The following is a 19,115-nucleotide window of genomic DNA, read 5'->3' on the forward strand; positions in this document are numbered from 1 at the left end:
ATAGATGGACCAATACCAATATTTTTACAAAGTGCAGGGACCAATTCCAAACAAAAAAAAGTGTAGGGACCAATGCCAAAATCTGATGAAAATGCAAGGACTAAAGACATATTTAAACCTTAATTTTTTATTGAACTTTTTTTTTTGGTATAGTATTTTTTATTGGACTTTACTAATCTTTTTACCAAAATCTAAATTAGTAGACCAACCATTCTATAAATCGGAGGGTTAATAAAAAAATCCAGCCAAATCGGTTACCCAAAAAAGGCTAACATAAGTGTACTCATTTACCCTAAAAAAAATTAAAAATTAAAGCATACTCATTTCATAGTTAGTATTAGTCTTTATAATGATATTTATTTATTCGGATCATGCTAACTTGTATTTTAAGGATACAAGTTAAAAAAATTAAATACATAATTTACGATACATAACTTTGATATTTAGTTTTTTAACTTATGTCATCAAAGACGAATTTTTTAAGTTTGATTTCTTATAGAAACAATTAGTCAAACACTCAAACTATAATGACCTCTCGCATAATTCAAAATTATCAAAACCTCTTTTTCTAACAACCATCAAAATGTGTGTTAAGTACTAGTACTTCCCTATTTGCTTTTATTGTCTGTGTAAGAAGATTTGTACTACTCCATAAGGAAACTGCAGGCAAGTAAGCGGGAATTGCGTGACTAGTTCTCACGTTGTCCTTGCTGGGTCACCACCACCGTTGCAATTTGTCAACCACTCTCTTTTTCAATAATAATGAATGGGGTTTCCCAAATTAAAGTTAAGCACCTCTCTCATGGTCATGGACATGGTGACTCACTGAGTGTTGACCGGGTTATTTGAAAAAAAGTTAATTATTCAATTGGATATATGCAGAGAGAAATTGTAAATAATCATACTAGTTTATAAAATAAATAATTGAATTTTATATACCTGATTGTATATAAAATTCAATTATTAGGTATCGAATGCAATATGCTTTTTCTTGGTTGCTCATTAATTTAACGGCGCCCTAAAAGCAAACCCCTATATCAAGATCATCAAGTGAAGCGAAATACAAAGCTCTTTCAGTTGCAGCTTGTGAAATGCATTGGTTAATATGTTTGTTAAATGATTTCAAAATGATGCCTTCTAGGGACCTCGTATTTCATGAGAACAAAGCATTTCAAGATAGACCGTCACTTTGTCCGTGATAAAGTTCAAGATGGGACCATGAGATTGCTACTAGTTTCAAGCACTAAACAAGTAGAATATTTTTTCACTAAGCCACTTCATCTTAAGTCATTCCTTGCATTATCATCCAAGTTGGGCATGGCAGATATATACCAGGCACCAGCTTGTGGGGGACTGTTAAAATTGAAGGAAGAAGCAGCAGTTACTTGAGGAACAAGCTGACAGAATAAATGCCAACTAACTTGCTACATCATCAATGGCACTTATGCCACATCATCTTTGACATCCATGATAGTTAGAGTAGTTATAGAACAGTTAGCTTAGGCTTAGACTATGTAAAGATCAACATGATTAGATACATTAGTCATCGGCTTTTCTATATGTAGTGAGCATCGCTATTGTATCAATAAACCGAGAATCATATAATATAATTGATCATTTTCTCACTCTTGAGTTCTCAATCAGAAATGTTATACACACAACAGAAGCACATGAAACAGATTCATGCACACCCAGAAATGCATGAAAACGCAAGAAACATGCACAGACCGAAAATGCATAGATCTCTTTTTACAAGTACTCTATAATACACTCATTTTTTATATGATCCAACAACTTGGCCTTTGCTCGTTCCTTCTCTTCTTTAAGTGCTTTAAAGTCAACCTCTGCATTTGTTTAGTTGCTTCAGTTGCTTGGCTTTCTTTTTCTCTGCAATTGGAAACACATTTCCTCGGACCAATCACACCACTTCAAATTATTTTCCTTCCTTGATTCTCTACTGGTTAAGCACCATGAACTAGCAAACAAAAAAGTAGTACTAGTGAAAACCAGAATAACACATCTAAAAAGAAAAAAAAGGAACTATTTTTCGAAGTTGACTTTCATTATATGACACAAGATGAAAGAGAGAAATAGGCTACTACCAGAAGCAGTACGTTCAATGTAAAAATTACAGAGCCAACAGCAATAAAAACTGAGACTGAGACAATCATATTCAAATAAATGTAGAAAAGGAGAACAAGGTGATCAAAATGAGTAAAACATATGGAAGACTTGGGAGCAAACTAATAATTTGATTCCCCAATTGTGAATTTTCTATAAATGATTAATACACTGGTAATATAGGAGAAAAATATAAAATAAATTGTTAACAGTGTGCATACAGTCAATTTTAAAACAACATATTCTGAGCCAATAGTACATCAAATTGAGTATAAAATTAAGAGCTTGTATTCATTTTCTAAAGCATTATCAGAAAACTTCTTGAAGGTAGACAGACATCTCTGCCACTTTCTTGATCAATGAGACGTGATTATCGTAAATCAAAGCAATGAGTGAACAACACAGCAAACACAAACCTATAACTAAATCAAAGTGATGAGGAGTGCATTGAATTTCTCTTGCCTTGACTTTTTCACTTTGGGATTTTAATTAGCAAAATATTAGTATTACTAATTTTTAAGTACAGAATTTGATAATTGAATATAGTTGTTTACACTGAGGTACAATTTCACATTTAATTTTGTTTATTTAAAGAATGTCCTCATTGTTCATGCTTCAAAAGGTCGATTCCAAACACCGGATAACTAGTAACCGGAGGTTAACACCTTCAAAACATTGATTTTGGTTTTGTGTTTTCCTTCGCTGGTTTATTTGTCTCACATGTCATGTGAAAATGACTAACTAACTCTACATGTCAATTCTCTCCATTCTTTGTATAATCAACATCCCCACTCTTCTTGAATTGTTTCCTATTGTCAACATTCCACACCTGGAGCTTATTTCCCCTATTTGGCACCAACTGGCCCAATCCCTCCTCACATGATCAACTATAAAGAATACTATGGGTTTGTTTGGATAAACTTTATAACAAACCCTTAGAAATAGAAAAGTTTTGAAATAATTACAATGACTTCAATCCTGCACTTCAACATTTTTTTTATAATATCTCTTATTATTTTACTTACTCATAAATACCTATAAACCTGTAAGGCTTATTTTTTGCTCGTATTAGTGAAGCTCCTACGAGCTAAATGTCTAAATGCTAATTCAAAGTGATCCAACATGTGATTCAAGATGCACAATAAAGTTTTTTTCACAAGTGAGGAACTAAAGTTTATCTCAAAGTTGAATATTCTATGAGCTAGAAGTTAATCCAGACTAGTAGTACATGTGATTCAAGATGCACACACGAGTATGTATACGTTGTACACAGACACACACATTTTCATGGACTATCTTCATTCCTTTCTTCTTTAACATCTGTGAATTATTTCTTTCTACCTTTTCACTCAACTATAATCTTCCTTGACCTCAGAGTAAATATTTTTTTTTTCCCAAACCAACAGCCATTAACTTTCATTTAAAACTAGCAATCCAATCCTGATATAGAGCATCCGCATAAGTCTAAACTGGATACAATCATGCTAGTAAACATGTACAATTTGTTTCTCTACGCAAGGAACTTGAACTTATCCATGATAATAAATTTAAACCAGAAAAACCAAAGTATAGTAGGTAAAAACCAATCTAAAGAATCTCTCTTAATAAGTAGAGTGCACATTTTTACCTTTTACAATCTAGGTAATGACATCAACTTTTGCTGAAGGCGAGTTTTGAAGCAAAAAGTCAACTATACCATCAGGTATAGATGAGTGTGTTTTAGATCTTTCTTTAAACGCTTCCTCTAACCTGGAAAGCAGTTGTGATATGTTGGCCTCTATCAACGTCCTGGATAAGCCATCTGTAAATTGTCTCATTTTTACTTTCAGCGACTTCAAGTTACATAAGGAAGAAAACTCAACCTTCAATAAATCAGGAACTACGGAGAGAACCTAAGCAATGAAGGATGATGGTGAATCATGATCAGTTTAATGCAAGTCATATAAATGAATAAAGCAAGCCAGTGTCTTAATGAAAGAGCGAAAATGAAGATTCAAAACATGCCAAGTTAAGGTATAAAAGAATTTCATGGACGAAATATTTTTAACTTATATACTCTATTATGGTATACCTGAAGAGTAGTTGAAGAGACCGCCAATGATTTGATAGAAGAAAACTCTATCAGCCAACTAAGCAAAACTGAAGGAAACTTTTCAGAAATCCAAGCTACATTTACATCAATGCTTACATGTTCAATAGACGAAAGACGGCTCCCGTAGCGTATCTCAAGAGGATTACCAGTAAAAGAAAAGGTACAAAGACTTGGAGCAGACAACTCAATTCCGCAAAAGTCACTAAGTCCATCGTTCGATTGTATTGTTAAATTGGCAAGTGTGGTGCTTGATATGCACAAATTTGGTACACCAACAATTTGACAATTCTCAAGGATCAAAGTATTCAACCTTTTAAATCTTGAAAAGGGCTCAACACGACCACTATTGTTACCGTGAAAGGCAAACCATTGTAAGGACAAGCTAGTTAATGCTGGTAATGTCATCAAACTTGGAAAAGGTTTTTTCGCGGTATTAGGTATAGGCGAACTAGAGAGGTTAAGAGATGTTAAAGTGTTACATTTAAAGAAATACGGTGGAAAGTAGACACCGTCACATCTCACAAAGATATCTAACCGTTGGACATTATGCGAAGCAGCGTATTCTACAAGCTTACTAAGTATAGGAGGCTCCACGCAACCTTTGCGTTGGAAATATAAAGTGTGTAACGCGGTTGAGTCATCGCGAAGAGACAAAACCCGAGACACGAATTTGGTAAAACTCTTGAGAGTTTTAAAGTGTGAGGAGTTTAATCTAAGGGTTGGAAGACGTTTCCAGAGATTGTTCCATCTTGTGGAAAGAATGGTAGTTTGAACGGCATGTTTGGTTTCTAAAGAGGAGAGTATGTGAAAGAGAATGCAATCGGGTAAATCACTGATTCTGTCTTTGTTTTCAGTGTGGTTATGGTTATTCTTTCTTCGTTTCTTCATTTGAAATGAACGATTCTACAAGAAAAATTGAAAATAAATTGGAGAATTGAAAATAAATTGGAGAAGTGTAAGGTTGGGGAAATGAAATGAAATTGAGAAATGAGGATTACCTTACGCCGGCGGGAGAGACGACGGATTTACAGAATTTTGAAGCAGTTAAGGCACCCGATCGGTGAATATGAAGGATCGTGTCGAGTGAATATGCTGGATCGTGGAAAATAACAAAAGGGTTTTGGCTTAAATATGTTTTATAGGCTAAATACATCGTGTCACCGGGTCCTTTAGATTTCATGTTTGTTTCACATAGCTCTTTTAAGTTTTTAAGGTTTCAGATAGATCCTTTAAGTTTTGAGTTTGGTTCGGATAGGTACTTTATGTTTCTAAGGTTTCAGATAGGTCCTTTAAGTTTCGAGTTTGTTTAAGATATGTCATTTCTATCAAATCAACTTTGGCTTAACGGAGGTTGATAGAAAGGACATATCTGAAACAAACTCCAAACTTAAAAGACCTATCTGAAGCCTTAGAAATTTAAAGGACCGATCCGAAACAAACTCGAAACTTAAAGGACCTATCTGAAACCTTAGAAACTTAAAGGAGCTATCTGAAACAAACATGAAACTTAAAGGACTCGTGGAGGTATTTGACCTTTTTTTTTTGTTAAAACATGTTTACCCATTTTTATCCCTATAATACTCGATGTGTTTGGTAAAAATAAGTTATAAGCTAGCTGATTTGTGTTACCAAATACAGTGGTTTTTGGTTTACTTCTGTAAAATAAATTTGTTTAGATATTAACTCTGTGATTTTAAGATACTTTGATTTTCGATATTTTTGACACCAAATTTCAAAATTTAAGATACTTTCGTCGATTGTAATTTGAACAAATTTCAGTTTACCTCCGTGTCATATCATCGATTTTGTACCGTCAAAATTTATGAAAGTCTAAACCAAACAATCTTCAAATTATAGAGTTTGAATCTAAATAATTTTTTTACAGGGATAAACCAGAAACCACTAATATTACAGAGGGTAAACCAGAAAAACCACTAATATTACGGGGGTAAACATGTGTTAACCATTTTTTTGTTCCTATAAATATTTTAGGAATTCATTTTTACTTCTTAACATTTTTTGTTAGAATTTTTTTAGTCTTCGTAAAATTATCTAGTCAGCATTTTTATGAAAATGCTACAGAAAAATGATACAACGACTAAAAGATGCGATTTTATTTATTCAAAGAAAAATATGATTTTATTTTGCAAAGACTAAAAACAAAATTTTAAATATTTACATGGACTAATAATAATAATCATATTATATATAAATAAAATACACGAGTTTAAGTTGTTTTTTCTCTTTCCAATTTTGCCCTTTATTTGAAGGGTTTTATTTACTATTTCATAAGTATTAGTAGCAAAGACATTATGAAGTTTGTGAAAGAGCCGAAGTACCAGGCTTTGGGAGGCCTCAGATACCTCTCCCTCTTCTATTATCGCTCGAACAAAAGACACGTTAAATAAATATATTTGTATGCAATGCGTAAAGGCACAAGTTCATAACACAAATTACGAGCATACTTGGTTGAAACCATTGGTAGGCAAGATCAAGTGCATTGTAGATGTAGTTGCCTTTAACAATAATTCTATCATGAGGCACGATATGTGTGATCATGACTCTACGAGGTCATTTTTACTTGACAAATCATACTTCTCCCATTCGTCCGTCAGAGTCTTGGAAATCGAATTTGTAAGTTTGTTAGATGTTATTCAAGTGGCTATATCAAATGAAATGCACAATTTAGAGGTTGAATCTGATTCAAAAGTTTTGTCCGATGCTCTTGCCACAAACACTACTCCGTCAAACAAAATTGACAATCTAGTATCCTAAATGTAGAAGTCTCTAAATAAATTCGATTTTGTAGTGTTGTATATTGAGAATTGCTGTTCCCACATTACATAAGGCTGTGCCACACAAATAAATGACGTTTTTACCCCTGCGGCAGTTAACTACCGAAGTTTGGAACCGGCTGCAATTAACTCCCGAAGTTCCTTCGGCAGTTAACTGCCGACGAAAAAAAAAAAAACCTCGGCACTTTACTGCCGAGGAACTCATCAATTTTTTTTTATGTTTGAGAAGAAGGAAAAGTGGGAAGCTGTATCTGCATAAAAAAGAAGGCTCCTAGCTGTGGTGTCATATTCATAGGGAAGACAAATATGCACGAATTTGGCATGGGTACAACAGGAAATAATTCTAATTACGGGTAAGCTAATCTATATGTTATTTATTGATGCCATTATAAACATAAGAGGCTTTTGGCTTGTCACAAAGGAGATATCTGCATACTTTACCTGATATATATTTAGGACTTCATTGCTTCCCACTTTTCCTTCTTCCAAACATAAAAAAATAATTGATGAGTTCCTCGGCAGTAAAGTGCCGAGGTTTTTTTTTTTTTTTTTTTCTTTTTTTCGTCGGCAGTTAACTGCCGAAGGAACTTCGGTAGTTAACTGCAGCCGGTTTCAAACTTCGGTAGTTAACTGCTGCAGGGGTAAAAACGTCATTTATTCGTGTGGCACAGCCTTATGTAATGTGGGAACAGCAATTCTCTTGTATATTAAGGTGCAAGTAAATAGAGTAGTTTATAGTATCTCCCCCATATTTTTAACTATTTTGTTATTGGTTATCATCATTTGCTTCTTCAATATCCTATCTATCCACTAAGAAACAGCTACATCCATGCAAATCCTCCCTCAATTCACTACCGACAACACCCTTCTTCCAGTTCACCTAGAAAACCATACCAAACACCATTCTCTCCCCAATCCTCAATGCATGGCTTGTCTTCCCGTCACACCCAAGACACAACTACTTACTACCCATTCATATTCAAACCCCCCAATCCTCAACCACACCCCCAAACACAACTTCTTCCCAACAACCAACACCACACTCCATCACCAAATCTCATTCCTCTGCAAAAACCTCAAACTCCAAGAAGCTATATCCACACTCTCCCAATTACCACAACACACCCCCATAGGCCCCGACATTTACGGAGAACTTCTTCAAGGCTGCGTCTACGCTAGAGACCTCTCCTTAGGTCTTCAAATCCACGCTCACCTCATCAAAAAAGGTTCTTCCTATTCAACAAATGAATTTGTCGAATCGAAACTCGTCATTCTCTACGCTAAATGTAACCTCACCCGCGTCGCGGTTCATTTCTTTCGCAATGTGGTTAAAAACCAGAATCTTTTCTCTTATGCAGCCATTGTTGGTTTGCAAGCTCGGAATGGGCTTTATAAAGAAGCATTGTTGAGTTATGTTGAAATGATGGAGAAAGGGTTTTGTCCGGATAATTTTGTTGTTCCGAATGGTTTAAAGGCGTGTGGGGGTTTGCGGTGGATTGGATTTGGGAGAGGAATTCATGGGTTTGTTGTTAAGATGGGGAATGAGTTTGATGGTTGTGTTTATGTTGCGACGAGTTTGGTTGATATGTATGGGAAATGTGGGGTTTTGGAGGATGCGGAGAAGGTGTTTGATGAAATGCCTAACAGAAAAAGGAATGATGTTGTTTGGAATTCGATGATTGTGGGTTATGTGCAGAATGGAATGAATGTGGAGGCTGTTGGGTTGTTTGAAAAGATGAGGTTTGAAGGTGGGGTTGAACCGAGCGAGGTTAGTTTGTCGGGGTTTTTTTCGGCTTGTGCTAATTTGGAGGCGGTTGAGGAAGGTAAACAAGGGCATGCTCTTGTTATTTTAATGGGATTTGAGTTAAATTATGTTTTAGGTAGCTCTATTATGAATTTTTATTCTAAGGTTGGTTTGATTGAGGAAGTTGAGTTGGTTTTTAGGAGTATGGCGGTTTTGAAAGATGAGGTGACTTGGAATTTGATGATATCTAGTTATGTGCAGTTTGGAATGTTTGAGAAGGCGCTTGAGATGTGTCATTGGATGAGGGAGGAGGAAAACTTGAGGTTTGATTGTGTGACGTTGTCTTCTTTATTGGCTCTTGCTGCCGATACAAGAGATGTAAAACTAGGTAAGAAGTTGCATGGGTTTTGCATTAGAAATGAGTTTTACTCTGACATGGCTGTGTTGAGCGGCGTTTTAGATATGTATGCGAAATGCGGAATAATGGATTGTGCAAGAGGAGTTTTTCATTTTGCGGGGAAGAAGAAAGATATTGTGTTGTGGAATACGATGTTGGCAGCTTGTGCGGAGAAGGGTCTGAGTGGCGAGGCTTTGAAATTGTTCTTTCAAATGCAAATGGAGAGCGTTCCTCCGAACGTTGTTTCGTGGAACTCTTTGATTTTCGGTTTCTTTAGAAATGGTCAGGTTGTTGAGGCTCAAGACATGTTTTCTGAAATGCAATTGTCAGGTGTAACACCTAATTTGATCACATGGACTACTATGATATCTGGCTTGGCTCAAAATGGTCTTGGTTATGAAGCTAGTAGGGTTTTCCAGCAGATGCAAGGTGCAGGGATGCGTCCTAATAGCATAAGCATAACTTCCGCACTATCAGCATGCACCAATATGGCATTATTGAATTATGGAAGGTCAATTCATGGGTATGTTATGAGGAATTTCATGTCTTTTTCTCTTCAAATTACAACCTCTATTATTGACATGTATGCTAAATGTGGAAATTTGGATGATGCAAAGTTTGTTTTCATTATATGTTCGACAAAGGAATTGCCTGTGTACAATGCAATGATATCTGCTTATGCCTCACATGGTAAATCGGCAGAAGCCCTTGCACTTTTTCAAGAACTGGTGAAACAAGGTATAATGCCAGATCACATCACTTTTACTAGTGTCTTGTCAGCATGCAGCCATGGGAGATTGCTGAAGGAGGGCCTAGAGCTTTTCAAATATATGGTGTGTGAACTCCAAATGAAGCCAAGTGAGAAACACTATGGTTGCCTAGTGAAACTCCTTACTAATGATGGCCAATTAGATGAAGCTCTTAGGATTATCTTGACAATGCCAAGTCCTCCAGATGCACACATATTAGGATCTCTGCTTGCTGCTTGTGGACAGAACCATGAGACTGAACTTGCAAATTATATAGCAAAATGGTTATTGAAAGTAGAGCCAAATAATCCAGGGAACTATGTAGCTCTTTCAAATGTATACGCAGCTTTAGGAAAATGGGATGAAGTATCAAACATACGGGGCTTCATGAAAGAAAAGGGCCTAAAAAAGATTCCTGGATGTAGCTGGATTGAAGTTGGACAAGAACTTAATGTATTTATTGCTAGTGATAAATCACACCCTGAAAAGGAGGAGATTTATAAGATACTGGATTTGTTGGGATTTGAAATGTATTATGCAAAATCTAACCCGCACCCAATCATTTTGCAACCGAGTTAACTTTGATTTCTTTATATTTTTTACCCAACCAGATCTGCTCGTTTGACCAAAGTATCTATTGCTTTATACGGGTTTCAAGCAGGTCAGTCATCTCTTATCACCCTATAATCAATTGGCAGTTCCCATTTCACTCAAGATTAAAAGAAGCATTTGTGTTGTTCCAAGTAAGTAACCTCCAACAGTGGGTCAGTCGGAGGTTCCCTTTGAGGGTTTTGCAATCCCCTGTAGACATCGTGCTCAACCTGCCTCGCATTCTTCCAGATGTTGCTTGTTCATCATTTCCTCCATACATTGTAAGTGTCATATGTGGTTCTATTCGAAACCTTTTTATCTGCATTTACTTTGCATAAAACTGGTGTGTTCATCACTGCAGCAACGTCTGCCTGATTCTTAATCATGGATAGAATAGAACATAGTTGTCAATCCCGGATAGCGGTGCGTAGTGGCCGACCCCAAATGTGGGATAGCGTATAGCGGTATGACAAATAGCGGTCACTGATATTTTGATTATTTTTTGGACAAATTACATGAATAATACTATAAAGTATAAACAAATTTCTCAACAAAAAAATTATGTTTAATATATAAAATTAAATTTAACACTCAAATCTCATGATACATTCATAAATCAAAACACCAAACAACAAAAGACAGAGGGACAAATAAAAATATCATAAAACAAGAGAAACCATAAGATAGAAGATAGAATAGTGTGTTTCGCGGCACAAGTGACGAGAGAAAAAGTTGAAAAATATTAGGGTTTGCGAAATCCTCAAAATGCCCTAAAAAAGGTTTTAAAAATAGGGTCAATTTGGAAATTTCGGACTAAAATCAAACAGCGGCCGCTATTTGATTTCGCGCCGCTACGATGATTACCATAGCGGTTCGTCGCCGCTACGCTACGTGCGGCCGCTATTGACTACTATGGGATAGTAGGGTTCCATGATTTGGTACATGGGTACGTACATCAGGTGCTGAACTAGTTTTACACTGATGTTGACGGGCAAGTGTTGTTTGAAATGGGGTTTTTGTTTTGAGGGGAGTGGAGGTTTGAGGAAGAGTTGGATTTGAAAGAGAGGATGGAGAAAGAGAGGTTGTTTATGGTGATGAAAGAGTGACGGGTTGAGCACATTAATTGGAAAGAAGGGTGGTCACAACCTGGTGAAGTGGGGAGTGAGAAAGGTGGGGTGGATGGGAATGTAGGTCAAGGGTGTGTTTTTGCTGTGTTTGGGTTGTTAGTGGAAGAGCATGTATGTGTGGATACGAAGGTGGGAGGAATGGTTAAGGGAAAGGGGTTGGGGTGTGGAGACATGACTATGGATGAAGAGTGAAAGGGTGGTCTGGTGAGTCATTAATGGGAAGTGATTATGGTTAGATTAAGAGTAATAAGTCCTTTTGTGATATGCCAAAATGGATCAAGGGGCTAGACTAGTGCAAATCTTACGATGTTTGGTTAATTTTTGTAATTTTTTAATCAAGAGAAATATCATCAATTATCTTTTGACTGCCAAAACTAGTGCAGTTAGATCAGGCCTCTTTAGCGAACAGTCATGAGTTCCATCACTGACTTATATGTATAGAAATTCACCATTTGGATTTCAAACATGCAACCCTTAAATGTGTTTTCGATCTTCAAAGAGATTATTCTCTGTAGTTGCACTTGGAGGACACCATGAGAAACTTAAGAAGAAGGGTAGGGGTTCACCAAGGGGAAGACGAGAAAAGGATGCCAAGAGAACAAAGAGAGATTGAGAAGATTGAAGTCAAGGTATTATCTCATTATGAGTGATTATGGAATATTTTGGTCTAGCTATTACCTTTTGGTTGAATAACAGCAAACTCGGGACCTATAAAAATTTACATAATTTAATTTTCAGTAAAAAAATAGAGAAATGCTAGGGTCACACCCTCTAACACACTCCTCTAACACAACCCAATAATAAGTTGCCAAGTCACCCACTTTTTTATTAATGTTACTTGATAACCGGTTGAACCAGTTTTCTTTTCTTCATTTTTTTTCTTCATTTTTTTTTTTTTTGTAAAACACATACAATAACATTGTTGTATTCTGACAACGCTAATTTCGGTTTATCTCTCAAATCGCTGTTCACCATTGTCTTCTCCCAAGCTCTTCTGACCATTTTGGAGATATGAGTTCACAATTTTTTTATTTGAATTCAATTTCTAGTTTTTCCGATTTGGGTTCCATTCTTTAAAATGAGGTTTTTAATGTATATACTAAAGCATAAATCAATTCGTGAAAGAAGCAGAGCATCAATTTGTGACATAAGTGTTCTCTTCTGTGTTGGTTAATCACTTTTTCTATCACAAACCCATTTCAATTTTGTGTTCTCAACATTTTTATATCAAAAGCAAACAAAAGTTGTCTGGAACATGTTTTTGATGGATTTGTGTTTTGGATTGTTGTAATATGTTTTACTGATTTGTGTTTTGGATTGTTGTAATCTTTTTACTGATTGGATTGTACAGAGGAAGAAGAAGATGAAAAGCTAAAATCTAAATATTAATACTAATAAAAAATAAATTATTATAGTGTACAAAGTTGAACCGGTAACAAGTAACATTAATAAAAAAGTGGGTGACTTGGCAACATTATTGGAGTGTGTTAGAGGGTGTGACCCTAGCATTTCTCAAACAAAACAAAAAAAATATATATATATATATATATACATAACGTTTATCCTTTATGTTATAATTAGTTTTATGGATCTGATCACATAGATCTGTATATGATGACCACTTAGACTTATTTTGAACCCAATTTTTTCGATATTCCTCCTAATTTGATAGTGTTTGTTTGTTCAATAAAAGACGTGCCAATCTTACTAATTTATTTATGCATTTACAGGTTGGGAATTTTATGCACTTTATAAGTCGATTTATAGTGGGCTTTATCATCGTTTTTTTCATGGTTTAGCATATCAGTGACACTAGCTATTGTTCTTTTGATTACTATTGCTGGAGGCCTTTATGCATATGTGAATTTTGGGCTTATTGCAAATGTTGGTAAATCATATCTGAGGGCGGGTGAAATCACTCAGCAGGTGAGATCATATTTTTGTTACACAACTTACATTTGAAAATTAAATTGATAAAGACTTGAGTATATTTTTGATTCAGTGTAGAAACCTATTTTTCCATTTTAAACTCTATACTTATATCTATTTTTTTGTTCATATTCTGTATATTTCCTTTGATTTGTTTCTATGATATTTGGAACATGGAAAAAAAACAAAAACAGAATGTAATCACAATGGCTAGTTTGTATTTTTGTTTATGGTTAAAGTTTGTTTATGCACGACCTATTACTAAATTTAACTAATATTATACTCTTGTGGAGATATAAGGTGATAGGAAATGTGAGAGCTGTACAAACAATTGGAGGATAACAGTGAGCAGTGATATCATACAAAGTGGCTCTGAGGATCACATAAGAATGGTCGAAAAGCATGTTTAGCAAAGGGTCTAAGACTAGGATCTATGCACCGTGTCCTTTTTCTCTCATGGGATCTCCTTGTTTCGTTCACCGTCATTATTGTTCTCAAGAATGTCGCCAATGACGGAGTGGCTCTCACTACCATGCTCAATGTTAGCTATCTCCGGTCTGTAAGCCTCTGTTTTCATTGTTTTGAAATTGATACCAGACAGATAATACTGTTGATTGCATGACACAATCTTTTTTGAGTAATTTCTTGATATAATGATATGATTAAACGAAACTAGTTTAGAGAAACTTTTTCACAATCACTTGTAGAAGAAAAAGTTTGAATTATCTTTGAACGAATGCATGTTTTAAAATTTGTACCGGAGATCGAACAGGTGAGACCTTAGGGTTTCAATCGATTCAGTTGGTTCAACTATGATTCAACTAGATAAAAAATATAAAAATTAAAATAAAAAACTAAAAAAAAATGCAACAAGAACTGATTAAACCAACCACGGTTTATCTGGTTCAACAAACAAAGGTACATACATACAACTGAGATCAAACCAACTGGCGAATTTAACTAGCTGTTTCGGTTTGGTTTTTAAAACTTTTAATATAATATATCATATCAATATTGATCTATATCTCAAAAAGTAACTCTTATATTTAAACACCTCAGAATTTTAGACACTCATTTACCATCTTATTTTCTCCATACCTCTCTTTTTCTATCACATTTATCACATCACTTTCTCTCAAGTTGTCTGACAACCATTTTTCCCTCAAAAAAAGAAAATTCGTATCACAAATAATAACCAATGTTGAAGTTTTCTTAGTTGATTGACCAATTCATATTTTCAACCCCAAGCCTCTGAAAACCTTAACATGTTTCATTGACATTGACATCTTAAGAAGAAAAGAGGATGTCGAGAGTGACAAACTTTCTACCTAGCTACTAGAACCCACAACAACATTAACAAATGCCCATGTCTCTATTTTTATCTCGTATAGGACGAGAGGCGTTTACTTACTGGTTTACAACCATGCATGTTATGACTTCATACATTATTTTAACTAATAATTAAACCAACTAACCTAGTCAATCAATTATAAACAATGTAGGAAGAACATGAGCCAGGTATGCTTATTTATTACCAATATCAGCAGGCAAATTTTTCATGCCAAAGAGGTGCAATTTCAAAAATGAACCCAACCAATCTTCATAAACTGAAAGTTGCAGCTGAAGACGGTAGGATAGACCTCCTCTATGAAGTAATTGAGGTTGACCCATCTATTTTAGAGAATATAGATTCAATACAGTTTGTCGAAACCCCTTTACACATCGCCGCATTTAAGGGCCATCTCCGGTTTGCCATTGAAATTATGAATTTGAAACCTTCGTTTGCTTTGAAGCTTAATCCGCAAGGATTCAGCCCAACTCACGTAGCTATTCAACAAAACCATAAGAGAATGGTGTTTTCTTTTGTAGGCATGAACAATAACCTTGTCAGAGTTAAAGGAAGAGAAGGTTGGACTCCTCCTCATTTTGCAAGTCATAATGAAGAAGTTGACCTTTTAGCTAAGTTCCTTGTTGCTTGTCCTGATTCTATTGAAGACGTGACTGTGAGGGGTGAGACTGCTCTGCATATAGCTTTGAAAAATAACAAATTCAAGGCCCTTGATCTTCTTGTTTGTTTTCTTAAGAGAAATAGGAAGAGAGATGCAAGAAAGTTAGAATATAGAACACTAAATCAGAAGGATGAGGATGACAACACTATTCTGCACATTTCAGCGCTATGTAACGAGCCAAAGGTAACCTTCAATTCAGTCAATTGTATAGATATATATTTGCTTTCCTCTCAATCTAAAAAAATATAGGGAAAATTACACTTTTAGTCCCTTAATTTTATTTTAGGTAACAGTTTAGTCCTTTATCTTTTTTTCATTTCAATTTTGTCCTTTTGATCCATTTACATATGAATTTTTAAGCTTAAAATTCATGATTTTATTTTCTTATGGTCTTTCAGTCTTCAAATCTATGATCCTTGTCTATGTTTGCATAAGAATATTTAATTTGAAGCTTGAAAATGTATATGAAAATGGACAAAAAGGACCAAATTGAAATGAAAAAAAGATAAAGGACCAAACTGTTACCTGAAATTAAGTTAAGGGACTAAAAGTGTAATTTTGCCAAAAATATATATACTGTGATCGTAAGTATCAACAATGATATTTGAACACATCAATTTTTCCTACACTCATTTAATATATTATTTTCTCTATATCTTTCTCTTTCTATCTTAGCACGAAACCATTACATCTATCACATCACTCTTTTTTTCTTTGAGTCTTAGTTTAAAGGTGTGTACACACCCACATAGGGTGTACACAACATTTTCCTTTAAATATATCATGTTTCTTAATTGTAAATTACTTATAGTGGCTGCCATTCTTTCTTTTTTTTAGTAGAAAGTAGTTGTCATTTTTATTGAAACAACACGAAAGAAAAGAGTAAATAGACAAAAGAGTAAAAATGAACATGTAATTTTCCATAGTCATTTTTACTCTTTTGTCTATTTACTCACAATAAAAACTACAAAACAAAGACGAACAGAGACCTACAATTCAGAAACTACAAAACAAAGACGTCGTATATAGGCGGAACACGTAAGAGAAACACCATAAAAGAACGCCAAAACACATCCCACGTAACCAAGACCTACCCTTCAACCCCCATAAGAAAAACAACCACTTAAACCATCTTCACCACCTAAATCAAATCACAAACAACCACTGAAAATGGAGTGTTCATTTTAAACGACACGTTTTCATGGATATAATTGTCAATTTGTAAGATTTATAGACTATATCAATTGATACCCACAATTTCGAGTACTATGAATTTACCCTATAAAGGTAGGTGGTTTGAATAATCTAGTAAATTAACTACTCCTCGTGGGAGGGAAACATGCATGTCCGCTTGATTGGGATTTTCCCCTTGTGGGATTGGTGACCGATTCTTTTACGGCGGGAGCCCTCAAAGTAAAGTGGCCAAACATTAGTCAACATGCTTTTATACCATTTACGTTTGATATTTTTGGCTTCCTAGCATCATAAGTTGTTGACCTTCATTTGACAATAAGAATGGTCTCTAACAACTTTCTTGGTAACACAGGTGGTTCGAATGTTGACAAAGATGACTAGGATAAATATGAATACAAAAAATTTGGAGAACAAAACAGCATTGGACATGGCGGTCAATGTAGAGATTAAGAATATATTGAGGAATGCTGGAGCAAAACCTAGCTCACAAGTCACGGATGCTCCCACACTTGAACAAAGACTATCAAGGACCCAGATTATACATAAAGTGTTAACTTATATAAATCGCATTAGAAATGATGTATTAGAGGAGCAACGCAACACTTGGATGATAGTTGCGACTCTTGTTGCAACAGCCATGTATCAATCAGCATTGACTCCCGTTGGTGGAGTTTATCAGGTTAATGCTAGTGACAATAATGTCAACATTACTTCCTCTAATTCTACAATGTCTACCCCTAGAAATGCTGGGAAATCAATATTGTCTGGAGAATATTTCCTTATATTTTTATTTTTGAACATGCTTCCCTTTTTTATGTCAACTATAGCAGTAGTTATTCTGATACCAACTGGGTTCATGTGTAGTCTACTGGCAACTCCAGTGGTTTCATTTATCGGTTGTTACCTCTTTTCTATGTCGAGGATATCCCCTACACACACCAGTTCTATGATTTCCTACATAGTTATGAATTTACTTGAGTTTGTTGCAGTTATTGGGTTCATTTTCATGGTGTGTTCCATCCTTCATGAACACATTGCTCGGAATTTGCGTAGACCATAGTTGAACCATTGCTTCAATAGGATAAACACCAACGAAGGTTGTGGGTATGAGATAAATGGTACGATCGCAAATCGGCGTTGGCCAAATTTACAGACAACAATATCTCGAGTTAATTTGCAATTGCAATTGTCAATGTTATCATTGTTTTAGTTCAATGTTAGAAAATTGTAAGTCAATGTATTAAATATTTCAAGTATATATGTATTTCATTCAATGTATGTGTATTAAATGTTGTTTGGAAGAAAATTGATTACTCAACATGTGTGATGATCCTTTGTGTAAGGATTAATTCTAACTCTGGTCCATTAAATAAGAAACAAATACCAACTAATTTCAATAGGATTGATCAACTTTTTTTTTTTTTTTTTTTTTTTTTTTTTTTTTACGTTAGGGTTGATTAACTTAATGATTAATGAGAGTAGTTTTGTAAGAAAATAATAATAATAGTAATAATAATAAAAAATTTATATGCTTTAATAGAAGACAAGCGGACAACAAGCTGCACTATTAACTTTTTTTCTCATGACAAAAGCATGACCATAGAGACATAACATTGTGATGTATTGCCCTTTGAACTCTTTTTAGAAGGTCAACAACTTATGATACTAGGAAGCTAAAAATATCAAACGTAAATGGTATAAAAGCATGTTGACTAATGTTTGGTCAATTTACTTTGAGAGCTGCAAGTCTCTTTGTAAAAGCCTCGGCCTCCAATCCCACAAGGGGAAAAATCCCAATTAAGTCCACACGTGTATGTTTCACTCTTAAGGTCACCCTTACACCATAACATTTGTTGGTCTGAGTGTCGATATTCTATTTTGTGGGTCAGACAAGAAGTTCAAAGGTTTTTCCTTCTTCACGCATACTCCCGTCAAAGCATATCAAAAAGGACATTATAACTAACAAAGTCGTGCATGTATTTGAAGTCGAGAAGCTCCTTACAATGAATTGCATGCTCCCCAGATATATCGAGGCATGCCTTACGATAAACAAAACACACCTCAACAATAAAAAATAATGAAATCATGATGCAATATATGAGGCTGATACAATACTTTACGGGTGAGGAAAAAGATAATCATGACGAACCCAAAGAAAATCCAAAAAACAAATGAGGCAATGTTGCAGATTTTAATGTGCAAAAGGGACTTCATGATCCCAACTTGGAGTCCATATCTAAAGTCATGAACCCAATGTCAATATTTATATTGTTTGACACTTTTAAGATTGATTGATCACTTTTTAAATTGATTCAACCTATTCAAAAGTATGTTGAATAGTAGTTAATTACCGTTCGAACTTTTGTT

General features: G+C 34.9%; 3 protein-coding genes across 8 annotated transcripts; 2 read left to right on the forward strand and 1 right to left on the reverse strand.

Moving 5' to 3' along the window:
- Positions 1-1,577: 1,577 nt before the first annotated feature.
- Positions 1,578-5,355, reverse strand: LOC11418526 (FBD-associated F-box protein At1g66310). Its single transcript, XM_024773691.2, has 4 exons — positions 5,212-5,355; positions 4,193-5,116; positions 3,749-4,013; positions 1,578-1,975 (listed from the first exon to the last, which is right to left on the reverse strand). Exons 2-3 carry the CDS (start codon positions 5,099-5,101, stop codon positions 3,759-3,761), a joined length of 1,164 nt encoding a protein of 387 aa, XP_024629459.1. The 5' UTR covers positions 5,102-5,116; positions 5,212-5,355; the 3' UTR covers positions 1,578-1,975; positions 3,749-3,758.
- A 2,399-nt stretch (positions 5,356-7,754) lies between these two features.
- On the forward strand, positions 7,755-18,026 carry LOC112416094 (pentatricopeptide repeat-containing protein At5g55740, chloroplastic). Of its 6 annotated transcripts, none has more exons than XM_039828397.1 (5): positions 7,755-10,770; positions 12,132-12,245; positions 13,347-13,542; positions 13,846-15,737; positions 17,101-18,026. In XM_039828397.1, the coding sequence occupies exon 1, from the start codon at positions 7,838-7,840 to the stop codon at positions 10,475-10,477; it is 2,640 nt and encodes an 879-aa protein (XP_039684331.1). In that variant the 5' UTR covers positions 7,755-7,837; the 3' UTR covers positions 10,478-10,770; positions 12,132-12,245; positions 13,347-13,542; positions 13,846-15,737; positions 17,101-18,026. The 6 variants fall into 6 exon arrangements, with proteins under 6 accessions (XP_039684331.1, XP_039684330.1, XP_039684329.1 ...); XM_039828396.1 differs by lacking the exon at positions 12,132-12,245 and having other exon boundaries at positions 13,846-15,174; positions 15,415-15,737; XM_039828395.1 differs by lacking the exon at positions 12,132-12,245 and having other exon boundaries at positions 13,846-14,100; positions 15,048-15,737.
- Positions 15,129-17,808, forward strand: LOC11437975 (ankyrin repeat-containing protein BDA1). Its single transcript, XM_024773039.1, has 2 exons — positions 15,129-15,737; positions 17,101-17,808. Exons 1-2 carry the CDS (start codon positions 15,129-15,131, stop codon positions 17,806-17,808), a joined length of 1,317 nt encoding a protein of 438 aa, XP_024628807.1.
- Positions 18,027-19,115: the final 1,089 nt, after the last annotated feature.

This window comes from Medicago truncatula, chromosome 8 (assembly GCF_003473485.1).
Source record: "Medicago truncatula cultivar Jemalong A17 chromosome 8, MtrunA17r5.0-ANR, whole genome shotgun sequence".
NCBI classification, from domain to species: domain Eukaryota; kingdom Viridiplantae; phylum Streptophyta; class Magnoliopsida; order Fabales; family Fabaceae; genus Medicago; species Medicago truncatula.

Excerpts from the sequence above, each read along its gene's own strand:
- LOC11418526 (XM_024773691.2), bottom strand. The coding sequence starts at position 5,101 with ATGAAGAAACGAAGAAAGAATAACCATAACCACACTGAAAACAAAGAC. Across the intron at positions 4,014-4,192 it reads TCTCTTCAACTACTCTTCAG|GTTCTCTCCGTAGTTCCTGA; the intron begins GTATACCATAAT and ends TTCATTGCTTAG.
- LOC112416094 (XM_039828397.1), top strand. The coding sequence starts at position 7,838 with ATGCAAATCCTCCCTCAATTCACTACCGACAACACCCTTCTTCCAGTT.
- LOC11437975 (XM_024773039.1), top strand. The coding sequence starts at position 15,129 with ATGAACCCAACCAATCTTCATAAACTGAAAGTTGCAGCTGAAGACGGT. Across the intron at positions 15,738-17,100 it reads CGCTATGTAACGAGCCAAAG|GTGGTTCGAATGTTGACAAA; the intron begins GTAACCTTCAAT and ends TTGGTAACACAG.